Raw genomic sequence first — 23,799 nt, 5'->3', positions numbered from 1 at the left:
AGAAAAAAAGAAAAAAGGTGTCATCTCATGCTATGTATTTATGCTCCCTAGAGGGCACAACAACAGCGCAAGCCCAGACATGTGAGATCAAGAGCAGAACCTCAGCTAACCTCACCTAAGGGAGCTACTTTACAAGTATGGAAGTACTTTGGCTGTCACATCACCAACAAAATGCAACACTTTGAAAAATGTGCAAGCAAATTTGTTTCATCACTTGAGGTAAAAATACACTGTCGATTGCATCCAAGCTAAGAATCCACATGAGGAGGAGATACCGACAGCTGGTGAGGTGCGACCCAAACATAAACAAATGACTCAACCGAGCAATGCTGGAGCTCTGGCTATTTGCCCTCCATATGACAGAGAGAGCAGACAGTGGATAGAAATTACTGATGTGGTTAACTTTTGTTTGCAGTCCACAACAGCGGATGAGCACGGCTTTAAGAAACTGGTCAAAGTTTTTTCAGATTATTTTTATTCAACCAGGAAAAAATATGACTCTTGAGATTAAAATAGTGTGTCCTAGTAAAGAATCAGTTTATCATAAGGTGAATAAATTAAATTCACTCAGCAGTTAAGTACAAGTAATAAAAATAACAGAAACAGAAAACAACGAAAACACCTAAAAAACCTAGGGTACATTTTTTTTTATTTGCAATTGACTTATGTTGCATCACTACAATGGCACTGCAAGAGCCTTGAGGCAATAGATTCACACTTCAAATTAGACAGTCTGACACCAGTGACAAAAATAAGGGTGGAAAATGCCCTTCATTTTGTCTGCACTAGCTGCTACTTACATACTGCAATCTCCCATAAAACATTCAGTATGTTTTTCTACATCATCATTAACGTCTTTATTGTGAAGTACGATATCATTTTGGGGCTATGTAGCCCAGCCCTACTAGTTCATCTTTTCACATTTGCATTGTTTATGTTTGTTAAGCCATCAGCCTTGTTGTTTCTTCTTTTGATCGCTTTACTTCTTCCCATGTTGATTAGAAAAAAACTAAGCGTTGCCCACATTTTTGTACACCATGCTACATGGTTGTTTATGATCACAGCCATAGTAAATCCACAGGTTATAGTAGGTCGACGTGATAGCAGCATTAACAAATTATTTAAAAAGTCTGCTTTAAAAAAACAACAACTAACTTGTCATATTTGGTGTGTTTTTTTAAATGACAAAACTTTAGGCAAAGAAAATACTTTATGTGATACAATTCTTAATAACTTACCTTGTGGGTACAGGTACCTCAGTAAGGCCTGTGATAAGGACTGCAGGTGACAGTCGAACAAATGCAATTATGGGCTTCTCCAGGAAGTCCACTTCTCCCACTAGCACATTGGAAGCCTCAGCACCCGGGGGAATCTTTTTCATGAAATTCATGTCAACCTGAAGTCAGTGAAATAGTAAAATCATACATACAGATCTACACAGAAGAAAGAGCTTAAAAAAGGTATAACAGACTTGGAGCCAGTGGAAGTACACACATGCGAAAAGAGATGAAGATATGGGAATGAAAAGGAATGGCAGCAGGTCAGTTGGATGCTATGATAATAAATGAATTATAAGGGGATTTGAGAGCAGCCTATAGAACTACATAGTACTGAGCAAAGATTGTCCATTGATTTTATCCATTTCTTATTATGTTCCTCAGATAAATGGCTTTTACTGCTACGCTAAATAAAAATAGACCCGAGCATGGCAACGTTTTGTTCATCTCTGTGTAAAAGGGTCTGTGCCTTCATCTCCTATGACTCATGCAAACACAGCACCTTATTTTTTGGCAGTTATGGATGCTTTCATATTGACAAGTGCTTATGGCGACCTGCCATTTTACTTAATGGATGCAGACCTAGAAAATGGTAGGATGAATGGGAGCCATGCTACGGATTTCCAAAACTAAACAGTTATGTAACTTTGATGCTTATTCTGCATCCATTACAGGAGGAGCAATGATTAATGCCTTTTACTGAGCCCAGAAGAAAAAGGCTGACAGGTATGTGATGTTGGCGCTCATAGAGGCTGTTTTCAATGGAGGCCATTGAAATGACTGTGAACATCCAGAAACTGAAGAAAAAAAAACACTGATGGCTCAGTCATGGGTCCCTCCACCACCACGGACTGTTTCTGTGCTCAGTACTGGGGATAGGTTACCTTGCTGAAGTCGACACTGCTGCTTTCTCTACTGACCCCTACTTTGGATGGCCGCCTATCCATTGCCTTGTTGCTATCCAGATTGTTTGGGACGGAGTTCTGAGACACCAGTGGTCCTGGGATGCAAAAGAGGAGAGAAAAAGACAAAGCGGTGGTAGAAAACGTGTAAGTACAAAGCAGGAAATGACGGCAGGAGACCAGCTATGAGGTCTGCCATGAACGCTGTCATGTGATTAGTAATAAGATTAATAATGATAATAACAACTTTTAATAATTAAAGTAAGTGCCATTAATTTGCCTGTCTAATTATGAAGAAGATTATATAATGATATGAGTACTTCTCCTACTTTACAGCATGGGCTCAACAAACGTGAGGCAACTGTGGAATTTAATCACTCTATGCAAACAAACCTGATACAAAGCGAATCACACATTTTTTCTTAATTTTAGTATTACAGTTTAAATAAGTGTTTCAACTTCATTATTTATATATTCAGTTTTAAAGGGAAAATTAAACACTGCACTTCACGGTATGTGCTCTTAGCTAAGTGGCCTAAGGAAATTTGCTTTAAATGTTCAACCAGATCAGTTCTGCAGTTTTTTGGCTCCAACATACTGTGCCAAATGAAAAACTTTATATTACATTTAAACTTTATATTACATGCGCATTCATTTAAATTGTTTAAATTTAAAAAAAAAAAAACATATGCCGGAGCTGATTAAAGCTTAGTTGAATCTATTTTATTATGTTATTTTTCTGTCAAGTGAAATGATTTCTTCCACTAAATCCATTACTTGCTAAATGTGATGATGTGACACAGAGCAGCAACGATGTGACAGCTCTTCAGAGGGAAGATGATATTTGACATTACAGTATTCCTGAATGCTCCCAGTCTGTTGAGCTCATGCTCCTGCTTGGCTTGAAATCATGTCGGCTTTGATCTAAAGGTGAATGGAAGTGTTTGATGTCCTGGCAGATCAAATGTTAAAATTGTCATTTCTGTGGACGACTGGTTGCACACTTTATGCGATCTGAGCCATACCAGATACAGGAACCGCTAGCACTTTATGCGAGATGAGAGAGGGAGATGAAATGAGGGAGTACTGCATATAAAGCGAAGGACTACATATGCATACTGTCCTCTGAAATTCTTTTACCAGGTTTTTCTTCATTTCCACTTCCACAAAAAAATAAAAGTCATCAAGAAATAATTAAGCAAACATAAAAAACGAAATACACCCCAAGTCAAAGTGAAAACGTATCATTTCTGCCAGTGATTTCTGGCCACTGATTCATACCCTTGAACTGTACCCTGGAGTAACCCCAGTGAATGCTGGGTAGCTGGGACTGCTGAACAGAAACGTGATTGCTCACATACCTGACAAAGCCTCTTGAAATATGGGAGGGATTAGTTTAGGTTGTGTCTGCCAGCACACTTCATTCAGGAAGGCTAAGCCCTGGAATGCTCCACCACACCAGCCTTTTAAACAGTGGTGTCACAGCACTACCTCATTCATATGCAAAAAAGTAGCATAGATGTCTGAAATTACTGACTGGCGGAAATTCCAATAAAAGCCAAAAAGAAGATTAGAGGGTACATTTATAGCACCTGTAGGAATACATGTACAGATCTAAAACAATATAATTTGTTATATGCATGAAGGAGTTTTAAATGCAACTACTGTAATAATAACAACAACTCCAACAGTGGAGTGCAGTGAGTCCCTGAATGGCCCGTGTAAAGGTATTTTACACATGACACGAGCACACTCAATGGGTGCATGACATTTACACATAAATAGCCTCTTGTCAACTCAATATCTACAATACCTTCACTGTATGTATTTGTAACATGTAAGCTAGACTTCAAATAGCCTCCAGACATGGCATATACACTTATCATACAGAGTGTTAGCCATTTAGCTCAACGGTACAGTTTCTACAACCTCCAGCCAACACCAGATGACATTATTAAATTTAATGATTTGAAAGTGGAAAGGCCTGAAAGCCTCCTCTGAAGCCTGCTCTTAATTCTATGTATTTCCCCAAGAGGGGGTACAATTACAGAAGCTTGTCAGCTATAATAAGACCTCCCTAACCGTTCAGATTCAGCTCCCATCAACTGAATGCGGATTCTAACAGCCCATACTTTGAAATGGAGCCATTCCCAGAATGAAACAAACACAGACGTACGTACACACATGCACACAGAGTCTAATAATAAATTAAAACGGCTTGGTTCGGGAAGAACAAAAAGTCACAGTAGGTGCCAGTGTGATGGTACATACAGTACCAACACACCAGCTCTAATCACAGGCTTATTTTTGGCCATGCTGCTGGCACACATTGCTCTCTCTACACTCTTAGACGGGTAAAAGAACGTTTATCTTTGGAACTGATGCCAAATGATGAGAATGGGAAAAGCACAAGTTGAATGACATTTCGGTGAAATCAAAGGATCAGTCGCCTGAGGGCAAATGCTCATAGCTAAAAGGATTTAGGATGTATTGCTAGTTTTGTTAGTTACAAAACACCACTGCAAAAGCAAAATAAATGTCCCAAGGCTTCTGTAAGATTTGCATCAAACAACAATCAATAAGCGCTGCTCTAACTGTGCAAAAGTCCCCAATATATCCTAATTAATTGATGGGAATGTATTCTTTATACAGTGCTGTGAGTCACTGACAACAGCAGGACAGCACAAAAAATAAAGGCCAGCAGCTCCAGTTAATGATGCCCACACTAAGAATGGCTAAAGTGGGTTACAAAAACTGGGCAGCATTTTTCAGCTGTACCACCACAGAAATCATACAGAACACACTATCAAAAGATTTATGTGACACCAGTGATAAGAGTTATACTTTCTCTGTTAATACATTTGTTTTTTTTTTAAACACATCTAGCCTACATAATTAATGCTGTGCAACTCTGAACTGCAGAAAACAAAGATGGACTGAATGACCTATTGGGCTGATAAACTGCTCACTCATTAATAAGGTGAAATAAACCCAATAACAAAACCCCTTCAAACAAGTTTTTAAACTAATAAATGTGAGTCATGGTGAGCAGAATGTGTAAACAAAACATGAAAAGACAGATGACGAAGTATCGGCACAAGATTTTGGGGGTAGCTATGCAAACACAACAAGGGGAAGGTGTGAAGATGGACTCGGCTAAGCAAGGCGTAGATGCTTAGAAAATGTGTGGAGCAAAGTTTAAAGGGCAAAACGGGAGGGATGAGAGATAGCAGAAAGGAACAGGTTGGTGGAAGAGATGAACAGAGAAGGGAAACAAGCAGAGGTTTCATCAGTGAGTAATGTCAAAACGTTTATTGATATATATACACAGTATTCAGTGAGTGAGCCTTGCTGTGGATTAATTATGAGATGGACGCAAGGTTGGAAGTTAACAGTGAGCAGAGCTTTCATGCTAGTGCTAGTGTTCTCTGTTCAAGCTGTGACTCACACTGGCAGGCTACACAGATATTTGCCTTCTAAGGGCAGCAGCTCAACGCTCTGGGATGCTGAGGATGCTCGCCGGCTGAGCTGTGGTGATACCGCCTCTTCTTCTGGTGGGTCCTCATCCTCTGGAGGAGATACCACAACCTCAGGGATGCCTTGTGGGCCGAGGACTACGCCCTGTCTGTGTGATGGGCTCTGAGAACGGCGTAAAGCCTGAGGGGTGGTAAAGGGAGAAGGACCTGGGGAAAGCCCAGTGTTGGAAGAAGAAGAGGGCAGCAGGTGGTTGAGCAGAACGGAGACTCTGGACTCTCGTCTCTGGGACAGGTTGGATACAGAGGATGCTGTCCCTGGCTTGTGGAGAGAAAGACGTGAAGAGGACAGGCCCTCTCCTAACAGAGGAGACAATGGCAAAAAAATAAAAAAATAAAAAAATAAGGGAGGGGGGGAGGAGGAGAGGGAAAGCAAATAGGGGAAAGAGGGGATTGAGGGAGGGATGGGGTGGGACAAGGAATAAGGAACGGAACAGAAGAAAAACATGTGAAGTTGCAGTACATCACAGAAATGGTATCTGAAGGAGACAGCAAGAAAGGGTGGGCAGCGATAGGGTGACAGAGGTGTAGTTAGAGATTCGTGCTTGCATAAACGTGAGCTAAAAGCATGGCTGTGTGCAGAAGAAGCCAAGAATGATTCAGTGAGGCATGTGGGAGGCTCTACAAGGGACAAACAATGTGTTATACTCAACTCCAAATAAGCCGGTCACACACTATGAGTGAGGCAAAGCTCCGAGTTCAGAGAGGCTTGCATGCAGGCGAGGATGAGTTAGCGCGATGTTGGTGCACTGCGAGGAAATGTGCTCTGTCACACACAGACCACTCATAAATCCTACACAACACACATTCATATAAACATACATATTTCAGACTGCAGCTGTTACCATCACAAACCTACAACGTGAGAGAATTCTGACCTCTCACATTTGCATTTCAGTTTTAATGATGTGAAAATGCAAGCCCAACAAAAACCACAGGCAGAGAAGTGGAGAATGGGATATTTCATTCATTGTTAAAACCTCAGGCATCGAACCCAAGATCCTAAAATGTGCAACACCACTGTGGCCATGCCTAGTCAAAAAAAACAAAAGATGCACACAATGCTGACTCCAGTTGCAGGTAAAGCGTTATTTCCTGAATGTCACACCCTGAGGAGTGAAAACAATTAATTCAAACCCCAAAGCCAGGCCAGCCATACGGGTTAGCACATAAATTAGCACTCAAATTTCTTTTTCACTAAGGGGACTGAGTGCTTCAACAATTTTACTCACTTTAAACCATCCACCTTCTACGCTGGCTTTGAGGGATTTGAACAGTGGATTTTTAAGAACAGTTCCCCAGTGGTAGAAAACATCGGAGAAAAAGAAATGTGAGTGCGCCGTAGGATCTCACCGTTCTTCTCAAGCAAGAGTGGGTCAGAATGTTTCTTGCCTATGTCAGCAATGGAGCGCACAAGTGGGATGCGATTGCTGAGCTTTCTCTCATTCTGATGATGGTGTTTCTTCAGCATTGCTTCCCGCACCTTGTCACGCAAATCCTCCTTCAGCTGCCCTGACGCCACCATGCTGTCTATCACCATGTCTGAGTCACACAGTGGCAGCGGCAAAAACACAAACACACAAGAACACACAAAGAAGGTTATATATAGACCATTAAACATGTAATTATTATTGTAATAAATTCAATGCATTTCATAGTAATCGCAATGCTACCTAAAAATATAACAGTGATATGTAAAAGTCCTCTATTTTAAATTTACCTGCGATTTCCTCAATACTACTGGCCCTCATATCCAGCAAAACTGTGCCGTTAAGTATGCAGCTACGCAGTTCAAATAAGCTGTGTAAGGACAATGTGGCCACGTAAGGCTTACTCCACCTCTCCCCACCATCTTCCACATCCTCTTCAAACTTCAGCCATCTGTAGGTAAGCGCCAAAAAACAGACATGTACAGAAAGATGACAATGTTTTATTTGTACCCACATACAAGCTGTGTTGCAATTCTGTAAGAGTCTGTGCTGGCTTGCAAAGCCAAGATGCTATCCATCCATCCATCCATCCATTTTCTTCTGCTTATCAGGAACAGGTTCGGGGGGGAGCAGCCTGAGGCAAGGATGCCCAATTCAATTCAATTCAATTCAATTTTATTTATATAGCGCCAAATCACAACAAAAGTCGCCTCAAGGCGCTTCATAGATACAGAGAAAAACCCAACAATCATATGACCCCCTATGAGCAAGCACTTTGGCAACAGTGGGAAGGAAAAACTCCCTTTTAACAGGAAGAAACCTCCGGCAGAACCAGGCTCAGGGAGGGGCGGCCATCTGCTGCGACCGGTTGGGGTGAGAGAAGGAAGACAGGATAAAAGACATGCTGTGGAAGAGAGACAGAGGTTAATAACAGATATGATTCAATACAGAGAGGTCTGTTAATACATAGTGAGCGAGAAGGGTGACTGGAAAGGAAAAACTCTCTCTTCCCAGCCACCTCCTTCAGCTTATACAGGGGTAGACTTTCCCAGGCCAACCAAGAGATGTAGTCTTTCCAGTGTGTCCTGGAAAACACCTCACCCACGAGGTGCCCAGGAGGCATCCTCGTCAGATGCCCTAGCCACCTCATTGGCTCCTTTCAATGTGGAGGGCTAGCGGGTATACTCTGAGTCTCTCTCAGATGACTGAACTTCTTACCCCATCTCTAAGAGAGAGGCCTGCGACTCTACCGATAAATACATTTTCCTTACAAATGTGGGACCATTTATAACAAACAGGCTTTTAAACGGTTGCCAAGAAGCATTGTAACAACAAAGAAATCATCAACCAAATTTATTTACTTTTTTTGCCAATTTATTTCAAACCACAGCGAACAACCCTGGAAATGTTTATGTATAATATTAGTTTAGTTTTCTTTTAATATCAAATTAAAATTGAGATTGTTCAATGAAAGAAATGTTTCAGCATTGCTGCAGATTCTGGGGGCATTAAAAATGCTGTGAAGGCATTATGAAATTATTCAATTGTCATTTAAAGTACTTCACAGTAGAAAAATTCTAAAGTTCACAATGATTTTTACTGAAAAATAAGCCACTTAAGCTGATAGCTGTGATTATTTGTCAAAAAGACCTTAGGTAACACCTTCCCTTTTAAATCTAACTGAAAACTAATGGGGGCTTTTTTCTTTAAAAAGCCAATAGATCTGTGCTGTGGGCTTCTGGTTTGTTTGTTTTTTTAACTTCATATGGTTGTTATGCTGTTCACACTTTCATCTGCCTCCTAACCTGGCAGTCTCTCTCCACTCAGTGGCAGTGCCATCTCTAAAGGACAGCTCATCCATTTCGGTGAAGAGGTCGTGAGGGACGTGCTCCAGGTCATCATCCTCCGTACCCAAGATGAACTGTACCCTCTGGGATGGCGTGTCTAAACAGAGAGTGGAACAAAAGGCCAAGGTTCATTTTTGCAATAATTATAACAATAACAATAAAATTAAAGAAACTGAACATACTGTCAGAAAATGCAGGGGAGACAGAAGTTTCCAAAATAAAAGTATAAACTCAGAGCATTTTGGTTAGTGGCCCAATGTAAACAACTTTTCTTACTTCACAAGAAAATTGCACAGGGCAGATGTCTTATTCTGAAATGTTTATTTCAACTCTAAAGGATGATATGGGAAAATGCTCTGTGAAAGCAGAGATTAAATCTACAATTATAAAGGCGGATGGATTGCGTCTACGTGTAGCTGGTCACGACAACCATCTATGTAATTGCTTTTCTTTGAGGAAGAATACCGCTCGCTACCAAGAAGTGTGTTAAAGAGAATAATAAAACTCGGACGCTTTAGCAACTTCCTTTTCATGTCTGATTGAATTAAGAGATACAGTATTAGGATATCTGAAACCACAGAGAATAAGGAAATACTACAGGAAATACGGCACTAGGTTTATATCTGGGACTCTCCACCATTTGACCTTAGAACTGAAGAAGCTTCTCGGATGAGAGGTGAAACGTCTTCAAGTAACTTAAAGAAGTCCAGACGCTTTTCTTTGCAAGCTCCTTTGACAATAAAGTAGATTAGAAGACTAGACTCCACAGGGAGGCAGAAATTAAATAGTTGGAGTGAAAACGGGAGAGTTACTTTCTGTTAACACAAGGGTACATTGTGTGGTGATTTGGTGTCTATTACGCACTCAATATTAACACTTCAGTTCCAACTGAAAAACATTTATTTTCTGGAGCAAAAGCAGATACTGAAACATTTTTTAAACTTCCTGAACACACTGAAGTGTTTTAGTTTATCCCAGTGATGACAAACTGTTTTTATAAAAAGCATTTTTAGTCCTATCCCAAAAAGTCTACCTCAGAATATTGACACTATAAATGATAAAACCGTGCTTTAAAAATAAAAGTATCCTTTGTTAGTTGCACTGTTACAAGGCTCGATTCAGTCTTTCATCGAGTTCAAAGTACTGCTTGGTTGCTTACGAGTCTTACAGCTGGAATGACGCAGCAACTTCAATCACAAATGCGTACGCACATCACTTAAAATGCCAGAGCCTTCAGTCTGTCAGAGGCCGTTCACAGCGGCCTTTAATGCCTTTTAGAGCTGCACTGTTTGACGTATGGAGAAAATCAGAGGGTTAAACAAAAGTAATTATCTAATTGCCCACAGTGGCTACATTTCTTTTAACTTAAGCTTTTGTGGATGCTTTACTTAAAGATTTTATGTGGAGTTTTCCTTGCATTCCTTATATTACCAGATTCTACCTATTCTAGATTATAGGAGATTCTATTTTATATGTGAAGGAAGCCCATTAGTGTGTGGTAATAGATATATTTTAAGGTTCAAAGGTACACACTAGCTGCAAGCTACAATACTGTGGGATGGGATATAAGAAAACAGAGCAGACTAGAGAAAGAAAAGTAAAAAAAAAAAAAAAAGGTGTGTGATATGGATGAAATTGCAATTATAAGTTCAAAATAGTCACCAACCATAAGTAGGAGAATCCCTGCCGTCTTCCTTCCCCTCCTCGGAATCTCTATTCTTCTTCTTTCTTTGCTTGTGTCCTCTGTGGCGATGCCTCCGCTTACTCTCCCTCCCAAGAGGAACATGGACACCCACGTACACTGCTCTGTGGCCTAGGAAAAGTAAAGATGCAATATCTATTGACACACTGTATTACACTGTGACACAGCTTCTAATCTGCAAACACTTTACCAACACCAATAATTGGATGTGAAAAAGGAGATTCATTGAAATTTTATTAATTAATTATTGTCTGCTTGTATAGGAAATAAAAGGAGGGGAGAAACGCCATTCAACCTCCTTATACATGTTAACATAATCATTTGTCTCCCAGAGGACACGGTGCAACTTACCTGTTCACAACACACCTGTTTGGAAGCCACAAACACAAATACCAGCAGATCCAGAGTCAAGCAGAACATAAATGAGTGAATAAATAACTACACATAACAAATATTATAGAAATCTGTTTATATTTTGTGCATCTGAAAGGAAAGAAAATATTGTTCAATATATGAGGATTTGATTTTTAAATCAACAAATCCTAGCTCAAGTTTAAATGACCACAACTGCTATACATCTTGTTATAATCAATCTACATAAAATTTGCACTTTTTTTCTCTTCGGATAAAGAAGTAAATTTCTATATCTAGCAAACCTGACAGATTCCAGGTATAACTCCTCGGGTATAACGACAGCATACAGCTCACAAACCACATGTGCAGCAACATTATTTCGTGCATTTTTTCGTGGACAATCCTGACACTGCAACTGTGCAAAGTGGAAATGCTATAGTCATTTCCTGCATATCGGTAGCTTAAATTTTTAACTTATAGAAAAAAAATAATTAGATTGTGGAGCAGATCTCACGGCACATATACCATTCAAGTTCTGACTTGAAAAGGTCATCCATGCTCTCATTTCAGACTTCACTACAATAATGCACTTTACACCAACCATCAGTTACTATAAAATGTACAGGCTAGAGTTAATTAAAAATGTAGCTGCCAAGCTTTAAAAACATAGCAAAAGGAGTGATTTTCTTGCATCAGCCAAGTGATTTTAAGATTTTATTGTTGGCTTTTAAAGCTCTACGCTCCTATCAGGCTCCTGCTTCACATCTGCAAGTTGCCGAGCTTATATAGGGATATAAGTGGAATTAAACACTAATATTAAAAAACACTAAACTATGTTGAAAAAGGTTTACACTGTGAAAGCAGTATCATATTTCCAGGGACACACACATTCAAGAAAAAAGGCAATTAATTTCTTTCCTATTCTTTTGAGAGCTTCAGATAAAAAAAAATATGGAGGTAAACCATAAACATGACATCCCACCCCCAGTTTTATCTTCTCCTCATTATTGTTACTGCGACAAAGGAGCCATATTGCAAAAAGACAGCACCCCATTTTCACCCTGCATTTGCTACCAATACCCTTTTCTTTGTAGATGAGTCATCGTTCTTTGATCTGAATGGGAGGAGGATTAAAATCAAGAGAAGAGGTTTGAGCGTAGGGGACACAAGCACAAGTCTAACAGATGGAGACAAACACCGAGAGCAAAGACAACAGAAAAAAGGCGCAGGAGATGAAAGAGCATGAAGAGAAGGAAAAAAAAGGACAGCTTAGCTGGACAGAAAGCAGAGGGCTCCAGCAGTGCCTTAAAACTGAGATAATACTGAAAGGAAGTTATAGTTATGGATCCACTTGAAGAAAGAGACTTTTACTTGAATCTTGAAAATGTTTCCACCTGATGAGTGCTGGCTTAATCCTACATTTCCATTACACAGTACAGCACAAGAAATAGTAAATAAATACTTGTGGTCTCGCAGTTTTAAACTTACTTTCAAAATCGTCTTTCTCATAGTTTGAGAGAGTGGCGAAGCTCGTCTTTCCGTGGTCAACAATCGCCTCCTCATCTAGACCCTGACAAAAAAAAAGAAGAGATAAGAAGCTAAAAGAGAAGGATTCATGGTTTGCATAAGAAAAATGTGTATTTTCACTTCAGTTTTCACATTAGTTATGCATTTTTTGTGTTTTATTTTCCCATTTTTTTATGATTTTTTAGAAAACTGGACCCTAAAAGCTTTTATGCTTTGATAGATGATCAAGGGACACCTTGATCACTCTGCAGGGGTTTAAAGCAGAAATAACAATGTCAGAAAATCACCTGTGAGGTGGGTGAACAAGTTGTTTTTGGATTTGTAAAAACAAATACCCCATAGTCAATAATGCTGCAGCTTTGCATTTAAGCTCATAAGTACAACAAGCTTTTTGGTTTTACACACAGCTAATAGCTCATTTCCAGACCACTTAACATGGCAGTCAAGAGAATTAACTTTGCCAATGATCTGCACAAAAGTGCAATTAAGGGCACTTAATGAGCAGTAGACAGATAACACATCTCATTTTCCCTCAGTGAAATAACATAGTCAAACAGGTTAAATTTAGATCAAGTCTTTAACAACCCTGTCCACTGTATAATGCAGGACGGTATCACTTGCTGTTTTATTATCTATGTGCCATTTTCCTCAAACTAATTAGTCTGTATTGTACAATATATTAATTGTTGTAGTCCATGCAATTAAGGTTATGTTTCACAGCAACATCAAGAGGCTGGCTGGAGTCATTTAAAAAAAAAGAGAGAACATGACCTTAGTGAACATAATTAGCTTGATATCACTAGCATGGACACATCTAGAGATAAGGAGTTTGCAATAGTGAGGACATAAAGCTGTCAGGACACATAAAAACCAAGCCACATTTCATTAACATTTCTTTATCAAATAATAGCACCCATAAAATCAGGATTATAGCACCACAGCACACATTATCACACATGTGCTATACTGGTGAGGACACAACTGCCCCATTGATCGCCCAGAGCATTAATCATTTACCAGTATAGGCATAACCTGAACCTTCAATGTGAAGGCGGCCCAATCTTTACACTAACTTTAAACCAAACCGCACCTCAAAAAATGTGAAATGCTCTCACAAGTGCACAGGTGTAACAAGACAAATTCACACCTAAATAGACAAAAACAACAGACTTGAGAGATGCTTTGCTGGAAAAAGTCTGGGTGTGTCTAACACTGGGAAATACCAGGTGACACACATTGTACTGAGGCAACAACCACAACAATAAGGGGGGAAAAAAACAGCAATTTGTCAATTGATTCTCAAATCAAACCCCCAGTGTCACTGTGAATCTATTCGGCAAATCAAACTTGGCAGATCAATTTACTTTAACAATTACACCTCTGAGACACTGCATTTGTGAAGGGGGCACCTCCGACAATTTCAATAACTTTAGCTTATTTGCAAGGGAGAAAAATCAACAGAAGATGGGGTTGTCCTGTCAAAACAGGAAAATATTACATTTTTACATATTACATAAAACATTACATAAATATTACATTTAAGGCTATTAAATAGCTGATTTAAATTTAACAATAGATATAAAAAGACTTCAACATCACAATGTGGCACAGGTTCCTGAGTGCTGTTGTATGTGTCAACTCACTGAGTGAGAGGTGAAAGTAAGAAAGAGCAGCTTCTGTCAGTGGTTTGATGCTACGTAAAGCAAATATTGAAACAGTTTCAAACACTTTCAATCAGTTTCACTTTTGACAAAATTAACATTAACTATAAAAAGGTATCGTGATCAGGAAGGAACAGCTTTTTTTAGCCAGACATGCATATAGACTCAAAGAGTGAGCTAATCCTAGCTCTGACTGTCACGCTGATACAAACCAGATATACCCAGTATTAGGTCTGAGATAAACCAATCCTTGTAGCTAGGATAATATATTTTCTTTCAGGTTTTTTTTTATACAAAAAAATCTATTTTATACAAATAAGGTTGAGCAAAGGATGCAGACTATAGCAACCAAAACTCTTAAGTTAATCTAATTCCTTATTATATTTGTAATATAATTATTTTTCTGCGACTTCACAAATATGTGACCTTCAGTATCTTATTTAAGTCACGCATAACAAGAAAACATTTCAACAAATACAAATCATCTGCTCTCATGCCTTAAGGACAAACACTTTGACGCAACAAGTCCCAATTGGAGGAGCCTTTCAACCCCTTCAGCCAATCACAGAGAGGCACAGCTGCCATGCAGGAATGAGTGGAAACAAAAGGTGATGCTAGACATATGCTGGAAAGATACACGACACCTGAATGATATCACGGCCTTGTGTGCCACAGCATCTCAGTCATCTCTGCTATTCACACTTAGTTTCTTTCATTTTGATGGAAAGCAAATACTCTTCTGCTCTCCCTCGTCCGTTATTGGCCTACTTGTATGAATGCGTCTTTAATGACATTCAGATATCGACACACATTTCCACCTACAATGAATGATGCCATCTGTGACTGAGCTTGTGTGAGCACTTATAAGTTTGGGAGCTTGCGTGTTTCTCAGTTGTTGGTGAATTTATATGATAATGAGGCACACTGCTCTCTGGCAGTGCCTTGATGGGGAGCAGTAATGATTCAGTGTAGGGAGAAGCACAGCAAGAAATTAATCTGTGTCTCTCTAGTAACTGCTGTTCTTTCCAAACAGCACAGCATGAAGGTTCAGTAAAAGTGACCAACAGTGACTAAACTGGAACGTGTTTCTCCTTGTCAATCGTGATCAAAAAGTGCCAAGAAATATAACTAAGTGGGTGCCACAGATCCAAGACAGAAGTTTGGCATTTAGCTGTTGACATCCTGTTTTTATATTTGTTTGTTTTATTCAGATGTGACTCTATTTGGAGGAAAAGGTACAGCTAAGGAGATTAGCTAATGCTAGCCGGCCTAGACAAGTTGCATCTATAATTCATTGTGATATTAAATGGAAGGCTGATTTTGGATAGCAAAAAGCAGGCTAAATATATGTACCCAATACCTCCTGGAGAAATTGGACAGTTAACTGTTTTTTTGCCAGGTGCAGAAAACCCCCAACTGGGAGCCGTGGGTGAGGCACTTTGGTTGCCATGGTAAAGAATATCAACCAAACTAAGGTGTTGCAAATATCTGATCAGCCAGGAGCAAAGACAATGATCCTCCAAGCATTATTTTTCTTATCAGTATTATCTTGTCTGCGGATATCATTTGTTAAAGGTATGGACACTAGAGAGTAGCCATATCCAATTCTCCCATATTGTTATTGTCCCATACTGTAACATCTAGTCCTTTTACTGAATCAGAACTCTGGGGTGATCGAGTGACCGCTGCGAAAGGGCAGCTGACAATCAGGGAAAGACCAGATGACAGACTGGAAAGACTGCTGACAGGAGGGAATAGACCCTAATGGGGCTGGTGTGGGTTAGCACCTCATACCAGCAGGACCCAGCGCTTTTTAGCGTACTTGGGTACACCCAATATTGCTACAGAAATCTCAAAGGAAAAGATACCCCTAGGGTCTGCTCTCGCAGACCCTTTCCATATGGATTTAATGGCAATGAATTACGGAACAGAACCAACGATCAGCCAGCATTGCAAATAATGGACCATCAATGGAAAGGAAAGAATTCTGGAGGAAGATGGAAGGTAGGAAAGATCAGATTATGTGGCCCAGATCCAGTGAGAAAAGAAAGTGGGAAACCATTGACTTGGAACTGGCTCTTATACTAGATGAACAAATGGGTCCCGTTTAAAGGAAGTTGGAGAACCTGGGAACCATCATCTACAGCTATGGGGCCGAGCGATTTGGGGTAAAGAACAAGACTCAGAGACAGCAGAAAGGCCCTTTAAACCAAGTAAAGTCCAGGAGACAGAGGGAAATTGAATTGTGAAAGAGAGAAGACAACTGAGGAAACAGTGGAGGAGGGCCTATAAGACAGAAAGGGAGGAACTCACTGCCCTGCAGGAGGAAATAAGGCAACAACTTAATAAGCTGCGAAGAGCAGAACACTTCAGATGACAACGTAAGAAGAAAGAACGGACAAGGACCCTTTTCTAGAGCAACCCATACAACTTTGTTAAGGGCCTTTTTGTCGAAGAGAAGAGCAGGTGCCTCAAAATGCCCATAAAAGACCTGGAAGATCATCTGAGGAAAACTTACTCTGAGGATCGGAGGCATGAGCCAGTTACCATTCCAAGTGCTATGCCGCCTATCCAGGCACCTGAACACCAAATGGACATAAGACCGCCTACATGGAGTAAAGTGGAGAAGGTAGTGAAGCAGGCAAGAGCAGCATCAGCCCCAGGACCTAATGGCATCTCATATAGGCTAAATAAAAACACCATACGAGTTCTCAAATACCTGTGGAAACTGGTGAAGGTAGTGTGGCAAAAAGGAGTGATTCCAAAGGCTTGGCGAAAAGCAGGAGGTATTCTGATCCCTAAGGAGAAGAACTCCTCATCCATCAGCCAGTTTTGCAGATCAGCCTGCAGAACCTAGAGGGAAAGATCTTCAGTGTCTTGGCCCAAAGATTATCTACTTTCCTACAAAGAAACAACTATATTGACACATCAGTGCAGAAGGCTGGCATCCGGGGCTTCTCGGGATATCTGGAACATGCCAGCATCATCTGGCACTAGATTCAAACTGCCAAGAAAGAACAAAGAACTTGCCAACACCTTTGGGTCAGTTCCGCACAAGATCTTGTGGATGGCTTTCAACTATTTCAGCGTACCAAACCATATCACAGGACTGGTCAAGACCTACTTTCAGGATTTACAGTTTTGTGTGACAGCTGAGAACACCACCACAGCCTAGCAGCACCTGGGAATTGGAGTTATGGTAGGCTGCACGATTTCCACTCTGGGATTTATCATGGCAATGGAGTTGATCATGCAGGAATCTTGGTGGGTAGTGGGAGGTGAAAGACTCAAGAGTGGCCTTCGTCTTCCTACCATTGGAGACTACATGGATGACATGACCATCATTACAACAACAAAACCATGTACTAGGCCATTGCTACAGAAGCTCCAGGAAAACATAGAATGGGCAGGAATGGAGTTTAAGCCAAGTAAATCTCGCAGCAACTGCATCATAAAAGGAAAACTGACAGCCAAGCAATTCTATATCGGTGGAGAACCAATTCCAACAGTCTTAGGGAAGCCCATAAAGAGCCTGGGACGGTGGTATAACAGAGACCTTAATGATACGTGCCAACTAACACTCACAGACTCCCAGGACCCCATAGTGAGAGGCACTGCTCCCACCCGAGCAACGGGGAGGAAGTGGACCCCAACCACATCTGTGCTACAGGCCAAATCTCTCTGGCATCGTGATGTGGTGGGTCAAAAATCATCTTACTTTTTTTCTTTTGACAAAGCTGACATTACTGCTATACAATCAGCTATGTTCCAAAGGCCAATATGTTTATAACAGCTAACATTTTTAAAATGCTTAAGCTAGCATAATGTTATATATACTATACCTCATGGAAATTATAGAAGAGTATTAAGAAACCACTTCAGTCTTTCAACAAAATATCTTTAGATATACATTAAAAAAATAGTCTTCCACTGCTATGTCAGTGATTTAGGCTACGTCCACACGTACCCGGGTATTTTTGAAAACGCAGATTTTTTCTATGCGTTTGCACCTTTCGTCCACAAGTAAACGGCGTTTTTGGTCACTGAAAACTCCGGCCAGGGTGGATATTTTTGAAAACTGTTTTTGCATTTACGTGTGGACAAGAAAAACGGAGAAAACGCAGCGTCAAAGGTGTGCGTATTTTTTGACGTCACACTGTGCGCCACGTTATTGTTTCGGTGAAATGAATTTCTACAATACTGTTACTGTTAATTGCTCTCTGCAGTGTTTAAATGCTTACATATACACACACACAGTTACTGTCCCTCCACACATACCACTCTGTTCTGCTTCTATGCCCCAGCTTTGTTTACTTTTTCCCACCGAGGCTTCTAGACTTCTGATTGGCCAACATTTCTACACGGATAGGAATATAGCGCCACCTGCTGCTTTGGCATGTTCCTAGCATCGTTTTCCTTCATTTCTGCCTTTACGTGTGGACGGGATTATTTTTTAAAACGAAAACAGAAAATCTCAGTTTTCAAAAATACCCGTGTACATGTGGACGTACCTTTTAATAATTATATTTTGAATTTAGAATTTCTGTAAAATGGCATCCCTATCGCAGACTTACCTTGAGAGACTTTACTTTACTCCGCACCTACACATGAGCCCTTCAGGCAGACTTCAAACGGATGTCAGAGAAATATAACTGGGCAGACTACCCGTGCATGGGTCTGCAGCTGTTCGTGTCTACAACCAAGTGTAATAACTGCCTAAAGGGATGCCAATTAGTCTCTTGTGGCCATTTGAGACCACTAAAGACCATTTGTGGAACCAATCATGTTAGTACATATGTGTGATGGCTTAATTTTTCATCCCCAGAGGCTTATGCTTAGCAAACGAAAGACGGCTAACATTTCGGTGTAACAACCAAACTAGATGATAAATCCGTAGTGTAAAAGACCTTAAAGTCACCTTTTAAAGGTCAAGAGCCACATTGCAATTCATTTCAACAGTGAGCTTCATTTAAATAAATCCAAATCTTGTAATACAATAAAAGGCACTCCACTTCTCTATATAGATTTACTGTAAATTTTCAAAGCAAATGAAAAGATATTTTTCAGATTGAATATGAAATCTAACTAGCATAAAATGTGAGATATTAATTTATGAAGAACTGTCTCAAAAATTCTATTAAATAATTATTCAGGAATCACATGAACCAATGTTTGCAAGCAAGGCATGTGAAGCTATTTGGCTCATACATTATAATAAAATCTGTTAATTTTACTGCATAAACTACAGTTTGTATACAACCCCCCTTTGTCATGCATTCAGAGTATGTTGTTTACTGTTACATGCATGTTAGTGTGTTAAACATATCTTTGGTGCCCTCGACCTTGCATTGCTTGGTACAATTTAAGAACCCATGATGCAACATGTCACATAGCTTTCTCGAAAATAAATCCCACACTGTCAATCACAATCCCCAGGCTGGGGGGCGAGGGGCTTTATTCCTCCTCCAGCTCAACCACAGCTGTGCTTTGTAGCCATAATGACCAGTGTCACTGAGGAGGACTCAGACACCAGAAGAGTAGACAGCTGAGTGAAAAAAGCCACTATATAATGTCATCAGTGTAGGGGTGTTAACAGAAGACAGATGTGTTTCTGGCTGCATCTGGCCACAATATGTACATATAGCGTAAAGTTCTTTATCATTAAAATAAAAATGTGTGCAGTCTATAAGAGTCTAAAAGCAAAGCAACTTCAGCTTCTTTTGCTTCAGTTTTGAATCAATAAACAACATATATCCAATATTTCATCCAGCTAGGTGATACTGGTCATCATCCAGCTCAATAATTAACAAAGCTGCTAGTAAAGATTTGATGATTTATCAGTTATGAATATCTATCAAATCGCATTTTACCTTTTCTAACTCTTAACAATAAAAGGCTGGTACGGTGTGTTGTGTGTTTACATGGTAATATCACCAATGTGCAGTCAGTTTTATGGACGAGTGGAGATTTACAGCTCACATGATGCTTTAAGAGTAAGCAAAAGGCATTTGTGTCGATTCAATGAGCTAGGTACACAATCTGCATGAACTCACCATTTAGAAGGGGATTTATCAAAAGGTAAAATAAAGGTGAAATGTACCAGCAAATATTCATTTATTGTTCAAGATTTTCTTTTAGGAAATTAGGGTGACTTACACACGCGCGCGCGCACACACACACACACACGATCAAGATGTAAATACAATACAACAGCATTTGCTAAACATTGGTTAGTTGTGCTCTATATTAATATTTTACTGTAATGTTTACCTCAAATTGCACTTCCAGACTCAGTTGAATTAGAATTTTGGACACATTGTTTGAACTAACACACTGCGTTTGTTTTGTGCAAATGTTACTAATGTGACTAACGGCAAAAAAATATCTTTTTAATCCTTGAAATTTATTAAAAGTAGCACGAGTTTAAAAACTAAACTCCTCAGTAACAAAACACCAATGGAAATAGCTAACGAATTAATCTAATTAACAAATTACTAAAAAAAGAAGTCTTCTCATTCTATTTGATTCATTGCTTCACTTTAAGCCGTCAACAAATTTAAACTAATTTCATCATTAACAACGTGTAGGCTGACCTCATTTCTTTTACTGTGTTTGTGAGGGAGTAAAATAACGGCTCGGCTGCCAAACACGTCTTCAGCAAAACAGACAGTGAATGAAACAACCACCCAACAACACAACAGACCTTGTTCCGTCTAATCTTAGTCCTTTGCCAACCCTGCTGTACTGGGATCTGATCCAAAGAAGAGGAAATGACGCAAGAGTACATAGTGAGAAACCTGTCCTCAGAATACTATCTCTGTCTTACAAATGCAGCTTATAGATGACAATGTATACTGCCGATTTGTCTCAAATTATAACACCATAGCACAAATATTAAATATAAATAAATATATTCTGATTGGGATAATAAAATTAGAAACTCATAAAATTGAGACAGATGGCTGCTTAAAAAAAGTGGGCTCCATAATACAGTATGCCAATGAGGCACAACATTATGACCCTGTCTGCCTAACAGGTTTTTAATAGTGTAAGTATTTAACTTGATAGATCTCTAACAGTAGTGATGTTATTTTGGCCAGTACCTCCTGTATTTGTACACACTGATATCGTGCTTATATAATATATTTTAATTAATTTATTCTTGTACTTGGTTTCTTTTAGTTTTAAAAAAAAATAATAATAAGAAAAAAAAAGTCCTGAATTTCAATTTGCCCCCCAAATGTTTTGATGAAAACTAATGTAACCATAGACCACTACCTAATACATTGTTCTCTTTTCTCTTTGCGAGAGTACAGATAAGGGAGTATAAGGGACCCTCTAGTGGTCTTTTCAGTGAGTGCACGCATGAAGTCTGATCACAAAGTTCAGTGACCATTGAAAAAAAGAATGCACGATTTACATTTGGCCAGTATCTACTTCAAGGTCACCTCCTTGTTCACTTCTTGGCTCCTTCCAGTGGTGCTGCCATCTTCAGACATCTCCTTTAAAGTCCCATTCTGATTACTCTCACTTATACATCTGCTATGTGTACTGGATCTTGTGTGCTATGTAAAAATCGCAACCATTCAACTAACTTAAACACAAAGCAAGACTGCAAGTTGACAAACAGTCATATCGGTCATGCGACGGGTGGAGATTGCGTTGGCAGCCAAAAATTGCCACCTTTTCAATGCACAATGAAGAGTGACATGGGCCACAGTACAAGTAGTTTGAAATGAATGACCTCTAGAATTATACAATGATCATCTTACCATGAGGGAAAAATTCATAGCAACCCTCTAAATAGTAAGAAATAGACGCTTTTGGACTTTAACACTGTGGACCTGTCTACCTAAAACTGCTATTTGGGTGGTAGTTAGAGACCCAGCTCTCATCACAAGGTTCACAAAGAAACAACCGGAGAATCTTGTAACGTGGCAGTCATTTCAGAAATGTTTACATGAAGAGTTTTATACAGTAGGAACAAATTTGACTGATTAACTGTAAGACTTGGTGGTTTGGCACAGCGCCAAGACATCAACAGCAAATCCTTAGATCCATTTAGTTACATGATGGCAGATCCATAGATCTCTGTTGCTTGTACTTGGCATGTTCCTCAGTGAACCACTATCTGCAGGCAACTCCAATCTTGATTAGGATCATCTCACAAACTTTTTTTATTTCAAAGATTATTTGACTCGGTCACTGGAGATTAAAAATTTGCTTTTTAAACCTTAAAAGGTCTTGTTTTCACGTCCCAATTTGTCAACGTTCACTGAATATGAATATTTAAAAGGATATTCCATACCTTAACATCCATTAATGTTTAGTAATAGACACCTAATATTTCCTAACACCTCTAGTTAAATCATGTTATTTGAAGACCTGGATGGATAGTAAATTGAAAAATGAACCAACAGCTTTTATGGATGGAACAAACACCCCCATTTATGCAGAGCCTGCAAACACAGACACATTAAAAAAATAAATAAAAAAAAATTAATGTAAATATAGTCTCTCTCTGTATCATAAATGCTTTCCTCCCTCTGTACATCCAACCCAATTTAACAACCCCCTTTTTACTAATTGCTCAGAGTATCATTTTTTGCAATATATGCTTTTATCCAGATTGCGGAAAACCAGCATTTCAATTAATTTCCCTTCAGTCAATAAACATTATCTCTATTGACAGCATGCTCCTTGTTTGGATCCTGCTACCTCCTCCTTTCCCTGACAGTACTTTTCCTCTCTCCTCTCTTGCTTCCTATTCTCCTTGTCCCGCTCCTTAAAGCAGCCATGACTGTCTGTCTTTCTCTCATTCGTGCCGCTTGAGGCCATTAAAACAGTAGAAAGGAAATCATTCCATTTCAAGAGGCATATCCCATGAGATAACAGCCGCTTGCCCCCTCAAACACCTTATCCCTGTCATCCTCACACCTCTGCCTTTCTCATTCTGGTCAAATGTACAGACCACCTGCCCCATTCATTTGCACAGACCACTACACTGCTGCACCACAGAAGAACCACCAGAAAAACCAACATCAATACAAACACACAGCATAAATGCAGCAAATTCAGAGCTGCTGGATCAAGAGCATGCCGTGACAGTAAGGCACACAAACACAAATACACACAGGATCAGACGTACCGTGAGCACATGTTCCCCTTCGTTCTGTTCATCCATTTAGACTAAAACATCCACAAAGCAAAGGCACCAGGGATGTTCACCAGTTCCTTCTGTCTGACGTTATCTATGCTATAGAAGGAGCTACGCGCGGCGGTGTCGCACTCGTCTGTTCCCTCTTCCTCGGCTCATCTCTTTATACAGAGAGAGGAAGGGAGAGAGGGAGCGAGCTGCTTCAGAACACACAGTGCTCTGCTCTACCCTGTCAGCCCGCTCTTTGCACAGCAGCCAATCCCACCATGCCTCTATGAATATTTTATTTGCCCAGCCAAGAGCTTAAAAACACACTCACACACCATCACACAGAGGACACATACACACATTTCGAGGACATACAAATGCTCACCCGCTGAGGTATTCAGGTCACAAATTAGGAGACACC

The 23,799-nt window shown here is 39.8% G+C and overlaps 1 protein-coding gene across 2 annotated transcripts in view; it reads right to left on the bottom strand.

Annotated features, from left to right (window-relative positions):
• The window catches only part of LOC146493081 (sodium bicarbonate cotransporter 3-like), a 47,319-nt gene that overhangs the window by 14,679 nt on the left and 8,841 nt on the right, over window positions 1-23,799 (bottom strand). For both annotated transcript variants that reach the window (XM_085148661.1, XM_085148663.1), the window contains exons 2-11: window positions 16,953-17,086; window positions 16,752-16,839; window positions 12,534-12,615; window positions 10,656-10,802; window positions 8,948-9,086; window positions 7,433-7,593; window positions 7,066-7,254; window positions 5,653-6,012; window positions 2,162-2,277; window positions 1,239-1,396 (exon numbers count right to left, since the gene is read on the bottom strand). In XM_085148661.1, the coding sequence (XP_085004787.1) occupies window positions 1,239-1,396; window positions 2,162-2,277; window positions 5,653-6,012; window positions 7,066-7,254; window positions 7,433-7,593; window positions 8,948-9,086; window positions 10,656-10,802; window positions 12,534-12,615; window positions 16,752-16,839; window positions 16,953-17,086 (1,574 nt within the window). The remainder of the gene's footprint in view (window positions 1-1,238; window positions 1,397-2,161; window positions 2,278-5,652; window positions 6,013-7,065; window positions 7,255-7,432; window positions 7,594-8,947; window positions 9,087-10,655; window positions 10,803-12,533; window positions 12,616-16,751; window positions 16,840-16,952; window positions 17,087-23,799) is intronic.

Source organism: Neolamprologus multifasciatus, chromosome 22, assembly GCF_963576455.1.
Source record: "Neolamprologus multifasciatus chromosome 22, fNeoMul1.2, whole genome shotgun sequence".
Lineage (NCBI taxonomy): Eukaryota > Metazoa > Chordata > Actinopteri > Cichliformes > Cichlidae > Neolamprologus > Neolamprologus multifasciatus.
The sequence above is the reverse complement of the archived record's forward strand: the minus strand, read 5'-3'. Positions and strand labels throughout refer to the sequence as shown.